The sequence below is a fragment of the Uloborus diversus genome, chromosome 9 (assembly GCF_026930045.1).
Source record: "Uloborus diversus isolate 005 chromosome 9, Udiv.v.3.1, whole genome shotgun sequence".
NCBI lineage: Eukaryota > Metazoa > Arthropoda > Arachnida > Araneae > Uloboridae > Uloborus > Uloborus diversus.
Window position 1 is genome coordinate 132535527 of NC_072739.1, and position 20503 is coordinate 132556029.

The 20503-nt window shown below is 34.1% G+C and overlaps 1 protein-coding gene across 1 annotated transcript in view; it reads left to right on the forward strand.

Annotated features, from left to right (window-relative positions):
- The window catches only part of LOC129230501 (carboxypeptidase B-like), a 90754-nt gene that overhangs the window by 40502 nt on the left and 29749 nt on the right, over positions 1–20503 (forward strand). Inside the window, 4 exon segments of the mRNA XM_054864903.1 lie at positions 2047–2089; positions 2433–2512; positions 3826–3962; positions 10893–10989. Coding sequence (XP_054720878.1) covers positions 2047–2089; positions 2433–2512; positions 3826–3962; positions 10893–10989 — 357 coding nt within the window.

Sequence of the window (20503 nt, forward strand, 5' to 3'; positions counted from 1 at the left end):
GTACATACGAGTATATACGTGTAAACTCGAGTATATGCATATATAGATACGTGTCATGCGCAATCCTGTTTTTTTCCCCCACTATTCACGACACTTCACGGTAGGTATCTAAACTCACTAATTATTCACCCCTCAAGACGGAAACGTACTGCGATTTGCAAAATAATGATTTTGTGTGCGCTTTATTCCCTCCGGGAAGCTAGCTAAACAGTTGACTTTTTGACCAAGAAATTCATCAAGCAATGAACTGATGTACAGCACTTGTAAGTGCGCTTAATGTGTAAAAATGTTGCCTTTTCCTTTGATTAAATAATAACTCTTTTTCTTAAAAATAAGTTGCCTTATTTTTAACATATATGCTAAGACGTTAATTAAAATAGACCTTATTTTCGATAAAAACCCCACTATCCGAATTTTTGATATTCCAAATGGGATTCAATTGATTCGGATAAACGGAATCCGACTGATCAAATTTTAATCTTCTCTTGATTGTGCAAAAATTAATTTATTCTCACACGCACACTGTAATGAACTGAAAGATTTTTGTTTTACAGAATTTATAATCCAAAGTGAAAACGAGGAAACTACATTTAAAGATTATCTGCTCTAGCTATTTTATCAATTTCCTTTCTGAGACATCTTCACTAATTAAAGTATCACACTCTAGTACAGCCAGAATTTACTTTTTTTTTGGAGGGGGGGATGTGTAAATTGTAGAATTCAAATAAGTTATAAAACACTATGAGGTAAGTAAAGTTAAAATTTAATTACATTAAAAAGGATTAGTAAAGACTAGACTTGCGCCTTCAAAACACAACTGAAACTACAACATTTCGACTGATGCAATCTGTTTTTATTCCTTGCCGTTGCCAATTTCATTTCACAATATTTTACAGCAACGGCGCCTTCTTCTGAATTAATCTGGCCGTGACAGGGGTCATCTCTAAATAGTATAAAATGAAGTGTCTAAAAAGCGTCTGTGTGTTTGAACTCGCAAAACTCGAGAACTAACCCGGCCGATTTTGCTGAAATTTTCACAGGTTTGCAAACCAGTTCGAATAATATTCGATGAATTGTTCTTTTTTTATTCCAATTTACGTCCAATTTTTACATAAATTCTCAAATATGGGGGTGAAAAATTACTTGCACATATTAATATTACATATTGTTAGAAATGGTAGAATTTTCCGCGTTCTACGCGATTTTTCCAATGCTCTAACTTCATTGCGGCGGGAGTTATTTGCATTTTTAGCTCGAATTTCTTTAGGTTTAGCTGAAATTTAGACACTACTTTCTCCATAAATAAATCAATAAAAAGTGAAGGAATTTTCCCACAGCTTTCTTTTTGACGCCATTGGAAAAAGCAACCATTTTTACTCCAGAACTAATTCGACCTGTGGTCGAAAAAATAAGCTTTTATGTCGAAAGGAAAAAAAGTTACAAGCCTTTTTAAATCAAGTTTAAGAAATCTCGATTCTATTCAAATTGTGAACCATTTTCTTTCGCATTTTAATTCCTTAAACTTATTTTATTTTGTGTTTCCATGGTTACGCATTTTAAATCCATCTTTCTGAATTTAATTTCTTAAAAGTATTTTAATATCTATCGTCATTGTTTGAAAAGGAAATTATGATGTTTTTTTTAAATTTATTTTTTACGCCTGATTGTTGAATATACGTCACTTGACACAATTTTTATTTTCAAGGTAGACCGGGCAAAGCCGGGCAACGCAGCTAGTATTAACTAAAATATGCATGTAAATTATCATATTAAAATTGGTAATATGCGTTAAAACCCAAAAGTTCTGGATGGTGAGCCCTCCCCCCGCCGTGATACACTGTAAAAACAATTCAGTAACGTTTTTGGATAATAATAGGTGGCTGATATGCCCAATTTCTGACAGTAACATATCTTGCAAAAACAGTAACTTTTCCGAAATTAAACTTCAAATTTTCTAAAGAATTGCGAAATCTCCGCTGTTAAAGCCAGTCATGTGTCAGCAGGAATATTCAAGAAAAATGAGTTAAGTTTTATCCCATTGATTAGGACCTTCATGATTTTTGAAAGAATGCTCCAGAAGCATTTACAGAATTGCAAGTAAGCATCTTTCTTGCCTTGCTAAGCTGCAGCTATTCATTGAGTGGGAGCTTAGTCAATTGGGAAGGGGAAGATTTAGTGTTATAGCCGATAGATTAAATAAGCACGCTCAATAAATCTTAAAACTGGTAGCAAAAAAATTTTTCGAACATCTTTTAGCAATTCAGAAACCTTTTTGCAAAATTATTTGACTTTCTCAGGAAGTGGATTAAAACCTGAGAAATCCCGAAACGTTCCAAGGAAATAACAAGTAACAGTCTTAATAATAGTGCAGAAACGGTGCTCCAAGTTTCCTGTCAGTCGGCTTTCTATTAAGTTTTCCTTTTTATTTTCCAGATATTCTGTTTTCCGCATTGTACCTACAAGCGATGAAGAGCTCAGCGTGTTGCGAACGCTGACACGGGATGAACATAAGGTAAGTTAAAGTTATAATATGAAACATTTCCTTCTATTTAGATAAATTCTGAGAAGAAACAGAAAATCTAATTGAATTCATATACATATAAATATTTTAATATATTTCAAAACCAACTTATGCTGCTTTATGCTGGCCCTGCAGTGACGGCTACAAAATGCGTTTCCGTTTGCTTCTATTTTATTGACTATTTTTATGACTTCGCATGAACAATCACAGTTCCTCTGTTCCGCCTTATACTATGGTTGGAAAAAATGATTCTCTGGCGAAAGTAATTACAAGGTGTTCCAAAAATAACTGATACATTTGAAAAATCAATAAAAACTAAACGGGCAGGGATCAACAGTATATTTTCAGACAGACAAACTTTCAAAATTAGTTACAATGTTCCTCAACAGATGGCGCCACAAATAGTTTAAAAGGTATAAAAGAAAACGCAGTCTGTGAGGTCGCCAAAATGACCGGTATATTTCAAAATTCTATAAAAACTCAATTGGCAGCGGCAGAAATGCAGTTTATTTGCAATATTTATTCATTGTTTTGCAATTTATTTATTGATTTGCAATATTGCTTGGAAAATAGTAAATTTTCAGACTGACACATCTTTTAGTTTTTATTGATTTTTCAATTGTATCAGTCATTTTTGGAGCACTCTGTATCAATAATGCATCAAATAATGTCCTAGTATTTTGTTGTTGCGCAACCGATGAAAGCCTGCGTGAAAAAATGAAAATTGTGAAAAAAAAAATCAAATTTGACAATGAAAATATTTAATCAATTCATTTATTGCATTTGATGGTATGCTCAAACACTCCCACAGTACACAGATATAGCTAGAATTTTTCCCAAGGTGTGAAAACACTCCTGGGCATTTGAAAAGTGAATTTCATTAATTCCTTTCGGTGGAGGGAAATATAAGATATTGAACTGATTCATTACATATAAAATATACAATGATGCTTGCTTCATCATTTGTTGTCATTACGTTGACAACATATTTCGCTGAAAAGGCAAAATGCCGCGGTCCAAAGAAGTTTAATTTTTTTTTCTTTTTTAATATTTCCCAAGAATTCAGTGTAGCGTTCAGTGTCAATCAAAAATCACAGTCAAATAATTGATTGAAGCTGATGATATAGCGCTCGTTTTAATTATTTCACAAATGGCACTACTGATGTCAGTTGCTCTTAAAATATTGTTTTAGTAGCGCCATTTATGAAATATGTTATTTACTAGAGTGATAAATCACCTGCTTTATTTATACCGACATTAAAGGTGGTTTTAGTATAAATGATTTTCCACAATCCCTATTACAGCTGGATTTTTGGAAGCACCCAACATCTGTGAATCAGGCAGTGGACGTGATGGTTCCGCCGGATAAAATTGCCAGCCTAGAACAGTTCCTCATGGATAATCGAATAGCCAGAACAATACTGATGCATGACGTGGAAAGGTGAGAATCAAATGCTCAATCACACGCAGTATAGGAAAGTCAGTGCTTGCTGAGATATACGAGGGTCGATCAAAAAGTAAGGTTCCCATCAATTTTACAAGTACACAGCATTGTCTATTCTCATTGAAATTTCCTGATTGCAGTTCGGAGCTCGAGTCTAGTGATTACCACTTGTTTCCTAAGTTTAAGCATGGCTACCTGTGATCGGCCTGCCTCATGCTTTAACACTTTGATGGCCAACGTTTCCTGAGCGACGACGGAAGTCGGAAAAGGGGTGAAACGGTTGCTCAACGGGATGGCGGTGGAATTCTGTGACACTCGATACGGAAGTTCCGTCGACAATAATGCACAGAAAAGGATGGCGATTATTTCTTTATAGTAAACTCATGGGCGGATTTATGGGGGGGGGGGCAGAGGGGGGCAATGCCCCCCCCCAGTTTTGGAAGGACTTTATGTAGTAATAACACATCTTCCAAAATCTTAAAACAAGAAAAACATGACTTTTTCTTTTTTGAATAGTTCAATGAAAATGAAGAGAAAAGCAAATGTCCTTTTCTGATGGGAGAAAAGAAAAGGAAAAAAAAAACGAACGTTAAATACAAATAGTACAACTGTCACTGGGGTGCTGAAAATGTGTCTAAATTCACTATTTTGGACTGAAAACCATTTCGGCAAGTATATGAATGAAAATATAGGCTAAACCAGCTATACATTAAGCTGCAACACTTATAATAATAGACGATTATTTTAACAAATTAGAACCTAAAGCAAAGGGGAAAATCTCCCCCCTCCCCCATTCGCGCTAACAGAACTACCTACTCGTTATGATTTGTGTCCACATTTCAAGTATTTATTTGTGCATAATATTTATATTCTTAGTATATTAATTGGCCTTTTGAGAAATTCTAAAAAACATAAGATTTTTTTCCTTCTCTCTCTCTCTCTTTTGAGAGAGAGAGAGAGAGAATAAATACTATCGCAAACTGAATAAATTTCAGTTATCTGAGAGTTCTGATTAAATGAATCTTTTTACTTAGAGGGAGAGTACAATTTTACTTACTTTACAAATACTGTTTAAAAAGTAAGGTAAGTCATAATCATCTAAGTCTAAGTGAGTCAGTCCTTGTCATTATTGAAATCTAAATAACTGAGTCATCAAAAGTTTTGGAAAAATTTGCTGAAATTTTATAAAAGTCTATAAAAAAACTAACAAAGATTGGTAAAATCGTAAAAATCCTTTAACCGTAAAAACTGACGAATTTTCGTAAAAACTACAAAAAAATCAAGCAAAAATTCACAGGTAGGAGTGAATTACAAATAGGGTAGAATCTGCCTATAAGATAAACAAGCTGTTGCTTAGGGCCCCTGCTTTGAAGTGTGTCCCTAACTCCCACAAAAAAATTCATGATTTGTTCCTTAAAAAACGGAAATTGCTTGAAAAAACTAATTTCATTTTTAAGTGCTTGAAAACCTTGAATATTTGGAAACGTGTGGCTACAAACCTTAAATTTTAAAATTTATAACAAATGGTAGAGGGGAAGGAATGCCAACATATGTCAAATTCAGCTCCTTGCCACATCCTGTATTAAAAATGCAAAAATCATGGTTCTCACGTTTGCAACATATTATTTGAAATAAATTTTTGTGACTCACATGTTTCATATCTTACTATTTATTCAATCCTGAATGCAGTATTTTGAAAATTCTTTTGCATTGATTGCTTTTATCTTACTTCTTCTGCATATTGTCTATCTGTTTAGCACGGAAAAAAAATACACACTACTTCTATTTTATTTCGTTTTCTGCCCCACTTGCAACTTAAGAAAAGTTGTTGTCATGAGAAATCTATGGTTTCTTTTTTCTTTTAAAGTTAAAATAGCTATTTCTCCCAAATTTAGAACAGGACTGCAAAAATTTACAATCGAGTACTAAAATACCAGACACTGGAAAGCACAAATGAAGTGCGTTAAATAATTTTATTTATTCTAGAGTCCTTGAAAATAATTAGATAAGCCTTTGAAAATCCTAAGCAAAGTAGGCTCCAATTACTTCTACTGCATATTGTTAATCTGTTTAGCCAGGAAAAAAAATGATACACTACCTCTATTCCTTTTCGTTTTCTGCACTACTTATAATTAAAAAAAAGGTTGTTGCAATGAGAAAACTAGTTTATTTTTTCTTTCAAACTTAAAATGGCTGTTTCTTACAAAGTTTGAACATTACTGTACAACTGTATAATCTAGTTATCAATTTCTATGTCTATCCAATTAACCTTTATAGTGCTTCAAAATGCAGAATTTTATATCCATTTTACTAAATTTCCTCCGGGGGAGAAACCCCCGGTCCCCTAAAATTGGAGATATTCTATTTCCCACTTAAAAGGGAGCCCTGCGTCACTCTCTTGATACCAGCTCCCTCTCTTAAGGTCAATTCAAAAAGGACAGCATGAAAACATATTAATGAAAACGACACACAAAAAAGTAAAGCATGGACTTATGCATCACAGGAAACAGACAAAAACATAGGAGTGGGGGGCAATAAAAATGTTGTTAAAAAAAAAAATCCTGCCCCCCAAGGAACTCAGTCCTAAATCCGCCTATGAGTAAACTAGAAGATCCGACAAACTTTGTTCTGTTTAAACTTCGTTAGTTGAAAAGTTAAAAAATTTCTATAAACTACCAAGTGTTTGAACCGTTTTGTTGAAAAAAATAAATGTTTTAAGTTGCTTTTGGTGTCAGAATGCGTATATTTATTACAATTTGATTTATCTAATGCCCACTGAGCAGTTGTTTTATTAACTACTTTTTCTCCCATACTTGATGGTTTATTCCTTCAACCATACTCAAAGGATAAAAAGCGTCCTCAGTTATTAAGTGTAAAAAACTAACTACCTATCTAGAACAAACGGGAAATCCCGCTGCAACATCCCCCATATGAAAAAGGATAAAACAATCGCAAGGATATTGTTTAAAAAAATGATAAAGATAAAAACAATTCTCTGAATAAGCGAAAATTCCCCCTCCCCCTCCTTCCCGACGTAAAATAAACACATTCTTCAACTAAAATGACTAAACACTCTTTAAAAACGAAAAACAACTCTTTGCAATTTGAAATATCTCGCCAAATAAAAAAAAATTACAATAAATTACATCAACAGTAGTTTTAAAATGTAAACATATGATCACGCAACTCTATTGTTTATAACCAAAGTCGCCAAGTCACCACGTTACTGTAATCCAGCCGGTTAGTGAGCGAAGCTAACTCCGACCGATTAGCGGTCCGATCTTTTGAACGAAAACTTTTAAAACTTCATATATTGCCGAATTTGTTCTTACCACCATAGATAAAGATCTTCCACTGCACTGATCTTTTGTGTACAGAACTACCATGTTGTAATTTATCTGGACGAAAATAAAATTTGTTCCGTCTTTAAATTCCATCATCTTTTCCTTTAATAATATACTGATTAGTTTGATAATCCTTAAAGTATTCTTGACATTGGTGCCAAAACTCAGATGGATTTGAGCCGAGAAACAAATGTTGCTAGGGGCGATACTTTCTGATCATTTAGTTAGGAAAACCTAAAGCACCGATCCGGTCACATGGTTCAACTACAACGACAGAACACACGTTTTGCGTGAACCTTCCAGTACTTTACTTTAAAATATATCTCGGGACCTAAAATCGTTGGTTTCATGAAATGAAAGCTTCACTCTCTCTCTACGTTTTATCTATTCTAAATTGACATATCACAGTAGGAAGTTTCATTACAAAAAGCAGAGCTGGCTTTCTTATTGTCTTTTGGCAATGAGTTATTGTTTCTAAAAACGGCTCCGGTCCCCGCTGTCCTTTGTCCAGGGGACAGGGGTCCGCTGTGCCCCTGTCCCCTAAACATAAACTGTGAAGTCTGCCGCTCCCCCTCTTGGGCCGCTACCTGTGTATAGATGTGTATGTGTAGGCCTGTGTATAGTTGTGTATTTGTAGGTCTGTGCGTAGACATATGTGAATGCGCGTTGGCGTGTATGTGTGTAAAGGAGACGTGCGTGGGTGTGACTATGTATGTGTATGAGCGTGCGTGTGTGTAGGACGTGGATGCCACCGACTAGGAGAAGCGAATTCCGGGGGACATTGCTCTGGACCGGAGGAGACGCGCCTGCAGAGGACGGTGGGTGTGAAAAAGGAACCGGAACGTCAAGGACGGTCAAGTGAAAACAATTAGCAATCGTGATTGCTCAAAATGGTATTGAGGCTTCTGAGTTAAAGTACAGGATTAGCATAAAAGAATATCTCGGGTTTAAAAATTTATATTTCATAAACTATTACGCTTACCACTATAAATGATACATAAAAATAAAGATAAACTGTGAAAGTGTTTTTTTCACTCACAAATGTTCGATGTGTGTCACGCGACACACATCTGTAATATACATTTTAATGTGTTTCACTGTAAATCTTTTCGTAATGCTGCACAATTGCGATCTTTCAGTTCTTGCAATGTTGTAGGAAATGGTGGTGTGTCTCAACACTGTCTTTGACGAAACCTCGGTCAATCCACCTTTGCGGAACGTCAGTGGCGCAGGAAAGTGGAGGGATGCGGGAGCAAAAATACCTTCCAGAGGTCTTGGTTTTAACTTTGGTGCCAATACTAATACAGTAGTATACACGTGGACTGTAATGACAAAAAAAAAAAAAAAAAAAAAACTTTCCGGAAGGAATTTCTGGCTGATCTAGTGTAGAACGTGCACGTCTAAGTAATTACGTACGTTAAAAAAAAAAAAAAAAACTTTCGCAGTTTATCTTTATTTTCATACATTATTTATAGTGGTTAGTCTAATAGTTTATGAAATATAAATTTTTAAAATCGCAATATTCTTTTATGCTAACCCTATATGATCTTCCATATTAAAAAAACTATGCTTTGTATGAATGTAGTACGTAGGGGAGAGTGGTAATGAATGGGCCACTAACAAAATATGAAAAAGTATTTGCTTAAAATTAGTTTAAATGCCACCAATAGATATAGCTATTTTTTCAACTAAACTCATCCAATTTTCAATTGTTTGAGAGAATCCATTTTTCCACTAGGGTAGGATGCTCAAGAATCTGATTGAAAGGTATTTTTTTCCCTTTTTAGTAAAATAAATACTAGCTAAAAAATATCTATTATTTCAGTGCATATGTGCGTATTGGCAAGTCTTTCCACATCTGTACTATTTTTAAGATGTATTTTGATGGGTTTTGAATTTCATGTATTATAAAAACTTGAAGGTATTCCAGAAGTATGGGTGAGGCTGAATCGGCCACTATGACCATGGCATGGATGGACCATCAAATTATGGTTTTTCTTTCATTCTTTTTTTCTGATTTTCTCTCTAATATTAAACATAACTAGTAGCTGTCCTAGATTTAGATGACTGTGTCATAGAGATTCAGACATCTTACAGACATCCTCCGGACAGAGAGAATTTCAGCTTAATTATTAGTTAAAGATATTTCTTCTGCCTTAGCCCTGGCTATAGGGCGGTAATTTACTGAATATTAATAATCAGTACAGAAATATTCAAATACAGTTACTAATTTGGAACGGAGGGGAGTTTTAGTGTTTCTTTTGAATGGTATTAAGTAAGGCAGTGAGGAGCAAAGGGGTGTAAGTGTACTATTTAAAGTTTCAAGTAAATTGCGTTTAAAGTTATGATCCTAGGTAGGCTTTCATTAAAAAATAATTCTAAACCATGTTGTACAGCAGCACATGCCAAGGCTACAAGAACAATCTCCTGCCCCAAGACAGAGGAGAGTCCCACCTACCATTTGTACTGGTGATCTCCTAATTCTTCATTTTGTCACTTACATCTCTTTACTTCTCAATGCCTCAAATATAAATTTAAAATATGAAAAGGTAGACAAACATGCATGCAAAACAATAATTGTTGTAAACAGGGCGTCGAACCGTAAAATTTTCATTCCAGTTTAGCTATATATCGTCTTCTCAGAGCAACAGTAAGACATTTAAGGATTAATAGTAAGATATCAAACAGTTGCTTTGAGGCGACGATATATCGATTCGGTTCCGGTTTTCGTTCCGCCAAAAATTGGGATTTTCGGTTCAGTTACGAATAAAATTATTTTATTCTATTTGCGTTCTTAATCGTACTTAAAAATATAGTTCTATCATGATGATAATAGTTATAAGGATGAAATTAAAGTAGAAAAAAAAACTAAAAATTAATTTGAATTCTGAAATTTTGAATTCAAATTATGTTTTTCGCAATCACGAACTGAAATAGGACCCTACTCATTGGAGTTATTGTTTCTAGAAACGGCTCCTGTCCCCCCCAAGTCTGCCTCTCCTCCTGGGCGGTTACTTGTGCATAGTTGTGTGTGTGCGTAGACCTGTGTGTATGCACGTAGGTGTGTGTAAGTGTATGTGTGTGAAGTCGTGTGTGTGTATGTGTGTGTGTGTGTGAACGTGCGTGTGTGTAGGACATGGACGCCTCCGACCAGGAGAAGCGGATAGCTCAAAACCGGAGCAACCGCGCCGCGCCGCCAGCAGAGGACGGTGGGCGGTGGTGCTGCAAAGGCTTCTGGTCCAAGTTGAAAAAGGCACGGACACCAAAAACGGTCAAATGAGAACAATAAGCAATCGTGATTGCTCAATATTGATAGGTTGGTTACAATAACAAAATGACGAAAAACATATCGAATCGAAAAAAAAAAAACAATGTTGTTTTCCTTTCGGTTCAGTTCCGGTTTTCGTTCCGACCAAAGAAGCAGGGTTCCCCCCCCCCCCCCCGATATAGTTCCCATTCGAAGTCTTGTTTATAAATATGGAGTAGTTACCTGGTTGCAATTCTTTAGTCCAAAAACTTTTATTTGTCTGAAACGAGTACAAGTTCTTTGACCCCATTTGTTATTTCAATTTTTTATTTACAGGTACATAATAAAGGAAAAATTAGAGATGTCAGCGCCGTCTTTCTTAACTGGGAGAGACAGCAACACCTTTTTCTACAGTTACAGGAGATTAAACGAGGTGAGAAAGCTTTTACGTTAAAACACAGAGTGATCCAAAAGTCAGGACCTACTTTAAAAATGAATAACTCGAAAACGAATGAAGATTAAAAAAAAAAAATAATAAATTCGTTCAGTGCGGTTTGCACTGAACGAATCGAAAAGACGCCAGGTTTGGTGTGGCAACGAAACAAAATTAGTTCTATTTTCGAGCAACAGACAGCGCTATAGCTTTTCATTTCTCCATAATTCATATAATGCAGTTTAACTAAATGGACTTTCTCAACAATGAAGAGCATTTCGACGAATACAAGCTTCGACTGCTATGACCTGCTGCCGTTGCTCCTTTTAATTATTATTATTAAAACTACTTCTTACATAGAATAAAGAAACTTACATACAGAGCTGATACACGGTCGCTTCGCGAGAATAGTTTTCACCAATCTCGCGAAGTGACTGAATAATGTAGCTGGCTGATTGGTTAACATTTTAATTCATATTGCAATGCAATTTCAAAAACGTGCTTCATAAATTAGCTACAATACCAATTGAGATCCAGTAATGGAACATTTTCAATGAAAATGTATCTCAATATATTTAGCAAGAAACTAAGGATCTTGGGATACAGCCAGGGGCGGACTGGCCCTAAACTTTTAATGTGGAAAAAAAAATTCATGCCGGCCCCATCCAAAAACGTTTGGCTGTAGTTTTCCAAACCTAAAAAGTTTCTAGTGTGTTTAAAAAAAAAAGGTTCCTCCCCCCCCCCAGCAGCTCTCACCTCTCTCCCCCCGCTGAAATACCTAGATATATTTTTTTTTTTTTTCAGAAATCCTTATTTAACTTTTCATTTCAAGCAAACTAGTGGGCAGATTGATTTAAACTAAGCATACAGCAAACGCCCATAATATACAGATGATATTTCAAGGATCTAACTTTCTCAAATATTTGCAAGCTTAAATTGCTCTACGCAATAAAAAAAACCATTGTGAAAACTGTGTGGCTTCTTTGAAAAGCCGCATTTAAGAGTATTTCGTTTATGTAAAAGTGAATAAAAATCTTATTTAAAACAAAACGTAATACATTTGAGGCAGTGAGAAGCAAAGGGGTGTAAGCAGACATTTTCAAGTTTTGAGTAAAATTCGTATAAAGATTACATCCTAGGTAGGCTTTCATTGAATTTTTTTCTAAATCATGCTGTACAGCGGCACCTACCAGGGCTGCTGGTACTATCTCTTGCCCCAAGACAGAGGAGGGGTCCACCTACCATTTGTACTGGTTATCTCCAAATTTTCAAATTTTCCTCTTGCATCCCTTGCTTCTCACTACCTCATATGGCCATGAGCGGTACTATTTACCCTTCAGAAAAAAATTCTTTTTTTTTTTTTAAAGTCTTTTCTTAAAATTGTATAGTACGTATTCAAACTAATGAAAATTTTCATGTAAACCAAACGTAATATATCCGTTCAGAATGAATACATCACAGATCATGAGACAGTGAGAACTGATCGGAAATATCGGATAAGCCCGAATTAATCTACAAAAAAAAAATTTCGTCCGAAAAAGTCGTCATTTGTCTCAGTGAGAACTGATTTTCAAAGGTATCTCTCAAAATGTTATCTAGTGAGTGAAATTTATTTGTCAGGTTCTAAGAACTAAAGTGAAAATCATGGGATATACACTTGGGGTGGGGGGATTGCGGTCTCCTCCCAAGGCCCTTGGTTTTAACGTAGATTTATATTGCCAATAATTTTAATACGGTAGTTTATATGCATGTAAAGATGGTTATGACCAAACTCCCCTCCCCTCTCCACAGAAAGCAAGTTCTGGCAGTGCTTGTGCTTTATGGTATATGTGTGGCCTATGCTACATATTAACTTGCCTTTAATAATATTTCACTGACACAACGTTTTCAAGTAAGAACAATTTATTTATCAGCTTCCAAGATTTAAAGTGAAAACGAAGAAATGTATTGGGAAAAGCAATAAGATGTGCGTATTCTTTTTCGTAAGTAAATATGCTCAACTAGAGTTTAACCTACGAAGATGTTCAACAAAGTGAAACTCAACCGCTTAAACCAAAAATATAACAATTTATACTTCTATTGTACGAGTTTACATGCTTGCTGAAAATAAATAATAATCGAGTAACAAAAGAAAGCACAACACAGAAATGGTCCGACTTAAACCTTTTTAATGACATAAATTAAACGAAATTAATGAAAACGAAATAATATTTGAAAAAAGTTACTCAAGAGTAATAAACTAAAAATCACAAAATTAATATTACTCTTCAAGAATCAGTGAAAATGTTTTCATACAAGGCCCTAATTTCGTCAAACTGAAAAATCTAATAATAACTTTGTAAATTTCAAATTAGTGCTAAATCTTATCATTTTATCCGGAAAAATTTTATCCGAAATTTGAAAGTATGCTATTTAACGAATTTCAACATTGCATTTATCAATTTGACACTGAATAATAACATTAAAATTGAAAAGTATATGATAAGATTTTTAAAAATGTACTTTTCGTACTAGTTGCAATATGGTAGTGCTACTAATAAATTAAAAACTAATAGTTTCTGGGAATACTGCATTTTAGATTCGGAAATTTTAGATTTGCTTTTAAGATTGTAACATTAAAAACATAAGTAAAAATAGATACATTATTTATGATTAAAATGGGCAAAAACACTTAAAGCAATTACACTTATCAATCTAGCTAAGAAAGAAAAATCTATAAACAAGCATTACAAATCAGTTAACAGGAAAAAAACTTCAAAAATAAAGATTATTTGATGAAATATTATTAAATACTTAAAATATGGTTAAAGAACCTAATTTTTTTTTTCTTCTATAACTCAGTGTATCCCTTTAAAATATAGGGAAACAAAATTTTACAGTATTTAAGACATAATAATTACTTAAATTTTTCAACATTCCTTTTTAATTTTATCAAAATTTCTTTCAAAGCATGTAACTTATATTTTTTTCCTTAAAAGTAATAGATTATGAATATCCGTTAAAGACTACTTGGTACTAAAGATAAAAATAAAAGAAATCGCGAGAAAAAAACAAATTTCTACAACATTAATCTTTCTTACAAAAAAAAGTCTACTTTGTTGAGCAACAGCATCAATGGTATCCTCTGAATTTATTTGATTTAAAATGTCCTTCTCTAAAGACATCAACATGAGAGCTTCTAAATTTTCTTGAGAAAGGGTTAAACAAAAAATCATGAGTGTAAAAAAGAAATGAATTAAGTTCAGGAGGGCCATGCACATCCTCATATCTTGGACAAGCATACGAATTGTACTCAGGGCAGGTTCTGGATACCGGAACAAACCCTTCTCTCTCTCTCTCTCTTTTTTTTTTTTTTTCTTCAAGTTTAAACTGCACAAGTTTATTATTCTTCCAAATCCTAAATTTCATACAAAAAAAGGGGGGGGGGGAGAGAGAGAAAAATGTTCTGCTGTCTTTGAGAAGTATATTAATAATCTTAGTTTATTATCTCCCTTCAAAAATTAATTACTCTTGAAAAAAAGACATAAAAAATGTGTGTAACAATAATTGGATAAAATTGGTACAGTATTTAGGCTTTAAATTAAAATTAAGTACAGTAAAACCTGTAGAGTTGACCACCCTTGTAAGTTGACCACCTGTCTATGTTGACCTCTTTTGTCAGGAACGGAATTAGTCCTATCTTATAAAATGAAGGAAAACTTCTGTAACTTGACCACCTGTCTATCTTGACTACTAATGTACGCCAAATTTGGTTTGGAGCATTGTAAAAAAAAACCTTTGTAAGTTTATCACTTGGTTTTTTTTTTACTTTCTTCAGTAAATTATTTTATTTTATTATTCATTAATTTATTATTATTGTATAATTATTTGATAGCTTTCTAAGAATGTTTTTAATGCTTTGATGACGGACTAGCAATTTACTAACTAAACAGCAGCATAAAGCTTATGCTGCTCTTTATTCTCCAAACTTGTTTTCATTTGTTGTTCTATTTGAGATAGTTTTTTGTACTTTGTTCAATAAAAATAGGTGTCAGTAGAAAAGTACAAAGTGTTTTCTTTCAGTTGCAATAGGTTGTGGCAATTCTGGAATTGCGCAAAGGCCCGGATCTGTACATTTTGGGCCCTCTGCAACAAAATGGGTAGGGCATCTCCCTAGTGGCCCAGTGTCTATTTGTAAAGTTAATAAGTCTCAATGCTAATTTTTTTTCTTCAATTTCTAGGGCCATCAGCCCCCTAGAGGAAGTGAGCCCCCCCCCCCCCCCCCGCACTGCGGGTACGCAGACATGGGCTTGCTAAAGAGCCCTTCTGGCTTATTTCGAGTGTAAGGGATTAAGATATAGGACGTTTTAATTTTGCCTTTATGAACTGAGAGAGTCGAGCTTGTTGCTCTTTGGGCTGTAAGTGTTACATAAAAAGGCTTCAAAAAGAAAGTTTTGAATTTGAAATTAATAAGAAGTATGAAATATTAAAATGAATTCAAAAAGGAGAAAGCCAGAGAAAATTAGCTGGCACATATGGAATTTCTAAAACTACGGCGTCTAATATAGTTTAAAACAAGGAAAAAATAATAAAACTATTTGAATAGTATTTTTAATTATGGTTTCACTTTCAATAATGTTAAACAATGAAAGTTAGTTGAACAGAAAGAGTAATAAGGGTGAATTCCTCGAAAAATGAATACACGGTGCGAGAAATGACAAAAAATATTTCAAAAAATCATTACTGCCCTTTATAAGTTGACCACCAAAGTACTGCACCGCGAGTGGTCAACTTACACAGGTTTCACTGTATGCAAAAAATACCTAATATCGATTTTACGTTCCTCTAAAATTTGCTTTTTTCAAGGAAAAAGGTAAGGGGGCGACGGATAAAAAAAATGTTGGAAATCACTGTTTTAAATATTTATACTGTTTGTTCTTTTATAAATTTTATCTTTGCTAAACGAAAATAGATGAATTGGACGGTGTCATACAAAAATGAGTTATCCAACAAAAATTTTCAAAAAAATAATGAGTTATTCACATAGCTTGGCAGATAAACTGATACACTACGGGGATACAAAGACGATTTCTATTAATATGCCATTCATGAAGATCCGTTTAGAACTCAATTTACTCAAAAGTACTGCACCCATTTTTGTGTAACACCGTCAATTTGTTATAATTATAACTGACAGTTCAAGTTCTTATTATTTAAAGTACTGATGACAAAAAAAAATTAAAAAACACATGATGATTAAAAATATTAAACTTACCTAAAAAAAATTCTTGTCACCCTTGAATTTAAAACACATGCAATCCCATTGAGCAGTCAACACGGTGTATAACAAATGACTCGTTTTTTTTCCTCGGAGACAAAATTGTGGAGTTCTCAAAATTATCTAATTGGTTGAGAAAGTCGTGGATCTATCTATTGCAAAAGTGCTGGGAAACAGAAGAAAAAAAAAACGAAGGATGAAAAGGAAAAAAAGCTTTTTAGCAGACGTTTTGCTCCTATTCATTCTATTCTTAGGATGGCGCCTTTCTCTTATTTCATTTGAAAAAGGTTCAATGTAATCTTTTCCCAGACAGTCTCGGATCAGATCGTCTCAGATCAGGGCCATAAAAGTTACAAGGGCTAGCCCAATCCTTTGATCTTTCCCTTCCACCGCCGAAAGGACAGCGAGAGTAGAAAACTCGTTTTTGACGTCATCGGGTACACTCCGCGGGACTAGGGGCCTTACGCGGGACAATCCGGTGTGTGTGTGCCCAAAGAACTGCTGTATTGCCTTAGCTAAAATACAATTTAAAAATTTGTTCTCTGTACAAGGGTTGTTAAAGAAGCAGTTGAAGGGGCCCAGGCCAATCCCAGACAAGGTTTAAAATCACTTATTATGAATAAGGATATGAATATTGTTTTCAAGGTTTGATTTTAATTTGGAAATGTCTCATAATATTTGACTAGGGTTTCTTCAGAAATATGCTCCTGCGCTAGATCAGTTGCAGGTCATTTTTCCTCCACGTTATGTTAAGTAGACATTAAAGGTCACATTTTTTAGAATCGAAAATATTTGTGTGTAATTATATTTGAAAGTATTGAAAATGCCTTCACGTGCTGATGGCCTAGTACTGAAAAAGTTCTGGAAACTTAAGCTTTCCTTCAAAATTTTCAAAGAGCTCAAAACACATCAAAAAATTGAGAATACAACCTTCTTTTCTGTTTTTAAATGCTTTTTTTTTTATGGAATACTAAATTTGAAGCTGCTTCAATAAATAATTGGAGGAAGAATTTTAAAAAGTTAAGATAAAGAGCGAGGCAAATTTCATAAAATGTGGTGTACGAAGTTATTTTTTAATGCAGGATTTGGTTCAACCCTGTCACATTGCAAGTTAATGATATTTAATAAGTTTATTAACGGCACTGTGAGACCGTAATAAGTTTCCTTCAACCGTAAAATTACAATATCTAGATGTAATGCATGAAATTTCTTTGTAAATATTATTCAATAGATTTAACTAAACAATTTCTTGAACACTGTATCCCCATGCTTAAAATAATTAATAATTCGCATGTATAATGAGCACTGTATCGTGATTATTTCAATCGTGTATCTATTTTTGTAGGAGCTTTTCTTTTCTTTCTTTTTTTTTTTTGATCATTTAAAGCTTTCAAATCAGATACATTAGTGTTTTTGTGATTGTACAAAAGCTTGGCCATTTACCGTATTACCCCACATTATCCGGCATGCCGCAAAATTTGGGGGTTACCAGATTTTCAATAACACTTGCCTGGTCCTTTCCGGCATGCCGGAAAAATCGAGGTTAGGAAAAAAAAAATAATAATATAAAAAATATATGATCAGCTTAAAAATGAATATGAATTCTTTTCATATCTTATTGATATTAACAAACAGTTTAATTTTGTGAAAATATTTACTAACAATGCCATTTGTTATTTTAACAAGAAAAATATTGTTTGATGACAAATAATTTTATAAAAATTAAATTGAAACTATGTAAGCAAACATTTAAGCAGTAAGAGTCCGCCCCTAAACCAGTGCTAAATAATTTACCATAGCTCTTCAATAAATAAAAATTAAACTTACCTCTCTGAAAGGAACCTAAAATATTTTTATGTAAAAAAATATGAATAAATCGCAGTAACGATGATTGTTTCTGAACTGATTACTTTATTGGCATGTAGTTAAATCCATTAGTTATGTCCTATCATAAATAGCACGCACATGTTATATGAAATGCACATTTATTTTGAAAAAAGGTTACTTTCGCGATTTATTAATTTTTTTACTTACAGTGGTTTGACTTTTGATTGGACCGGAACGGGAAAATTTACTTTTGTTTTAATGCGAAATAAACCCCGAAATATCCGGCATGCCGGACAATTCGAATTTCTCGGCGTGCTGGTCAACCTCGTTTTTTTCCGGCATGCCGAATAATGCGGGGTAGTACGGTAATTGTTCTTCTGTATTGGAGGACTAATTTCCTGACCCATATAAAAAAGCTGTTGAACTTTTTTCTCGCGTAAGAACATTTGGAAGAATCCGATATTTGAACGAAAAACTTTCTGATTACAAAAGGTACGCCGAAATTTTTTTTTTTTAATGAACTTTATCACAGAAGAAAACTTTGTAGAATATTCCGAAAGATTTCAATTAATTACTGTAACGTAATGTTTTGTAGAATTCAGACAAATTTTTCAGTCTACAAATAAGTTAGCTTTATAAATTTGGCGGTAATCATTGAAACTTTAAACTTGGTTTACGTTGCTAAATTTCAATACGTTATTTATAAATTGAAGTGAATAAAATGTTGATTAATAATTTCAGTAAACACCCATTAATTTGGGAAAACCATTTAAATGTACATACGGTACAAATGAAGAACGCGTTAGTACAATAATGTATTTTTGTAAGGCTGTATTTTTATTTTTTTAATTTTCTTTAATGCAGCTTTATATTTCATTCTCTTGAATTCAAAATACAACTTTTACTGTGTTCAAGTATTTTACTTATGTACATTGATTGAATTTGAAGGTTGTTTTGTTTAAGTCGTTTTAAACAATCTAGATGACCTGGATCCTATATTAGTCCAGGTTAATGAGGTTCTACTTCAGTTTTCCAAAACAACGTTTGTTAAGATTCTCGTTCAGAGTTATAGTCACTTCGTAAAAAATAATTTTCTCTAAAACATATCGGCAGTATTTAGATTCAAATGGTATCGCGAAATTCAAATATGTTTTAATTATTCCTTATATCAATCTTATCTCTTTCATTTTATTTGAGACAAGATTGAAATAACAATGTTATTAATATTATTTAAAGCCTAAACTGACAAAATTATGTACACACGAGAGGAAACTTGACAAGCACAGTAAATTATTTTCATTTCTTTATAAGCTCAATTTTATTGTGCGAAATTTCCGCTTTCTACCCCTTTAAAACAGGAATATTGGCTAAAGAATATCCAAAACTACACAAGAGAAACTGTGTAGTTTTGGATATTGTTTTGTATTGTAGTTGTATTGTAGATTTTAATTAGGTTTACCGTTTTTCGTATCGCTTATTAACTTGTCGATGGGACTCAAAGCATTTACCCTTGTATTTCATTCCTTTTTGAAGCTTAACCCTCAAGAAATAGCATAAAAACGGGAAAAGAGTGAGGAATTACGCACGCACGCACAACACAAATGTCCCAGATCGAGTGTACCTAGTGACGTCACTGGCACTTTCCCCCTCCGTTCCTACTTTCGAGGCGCTAAGACCTAGCCCTTCCTCTTCTATGGCTCTGGTCTCAGATAGCCACAAAAAAAGATCCCCACCCCCAATAAAACTCCTTACCAGAATTCCAGGAAACATCAATCCCGAACAGATACGAGAGACACCCATGGACCCTGAAGGCTTCGCTTCGGACGAAGACCACCCAACAAAGACATTGTCCCCTACGTAACAAGATACGGTAATAGTTAGGCAAGAACAGAGTAACGTCCTGAGAGTGACCGTTGGAAAAGGAGCGGCTATTCTCCTCTCCCTCCGCCCCCCCCCCCCACCCAAAAAAGAGCTGTTCTGGCTGCAGCCCTCGACACAAGAACGGCCGGCCTAGCGGAAAACTTTTTTTTTAAAATAAAATTGAGAAAAACGGCACGTACACATTGAATGCACAGAAAACGGCCCGAGTTAAGGACGGCCCATGTGGAATTTTCCACATCTCACACGTGGCCAGTCCGCCCCTGGATACAGCGGTGCAACCTGCGGCTTCAATTTCTTAGTATAGAAACAATGAAAAATAATAGTTATTATAAATTTAAAATACTTCCGCTTTTTAATTGTTGCCATAAACAATGAAAAAATGAACTGTCTATCAAGTTAACAAATCAGTTTCAAATCTGAACCTAAGCAAGCATATGTTTGTGGGCGTTTTTAAAAGCTTTCTTTTTTCACTATACTTGAAGAAAATTGCTTTTAAATTCGACTATACAAACCAGCAATTCTGAAAAAAAAGATTAATATTTTTTTTTT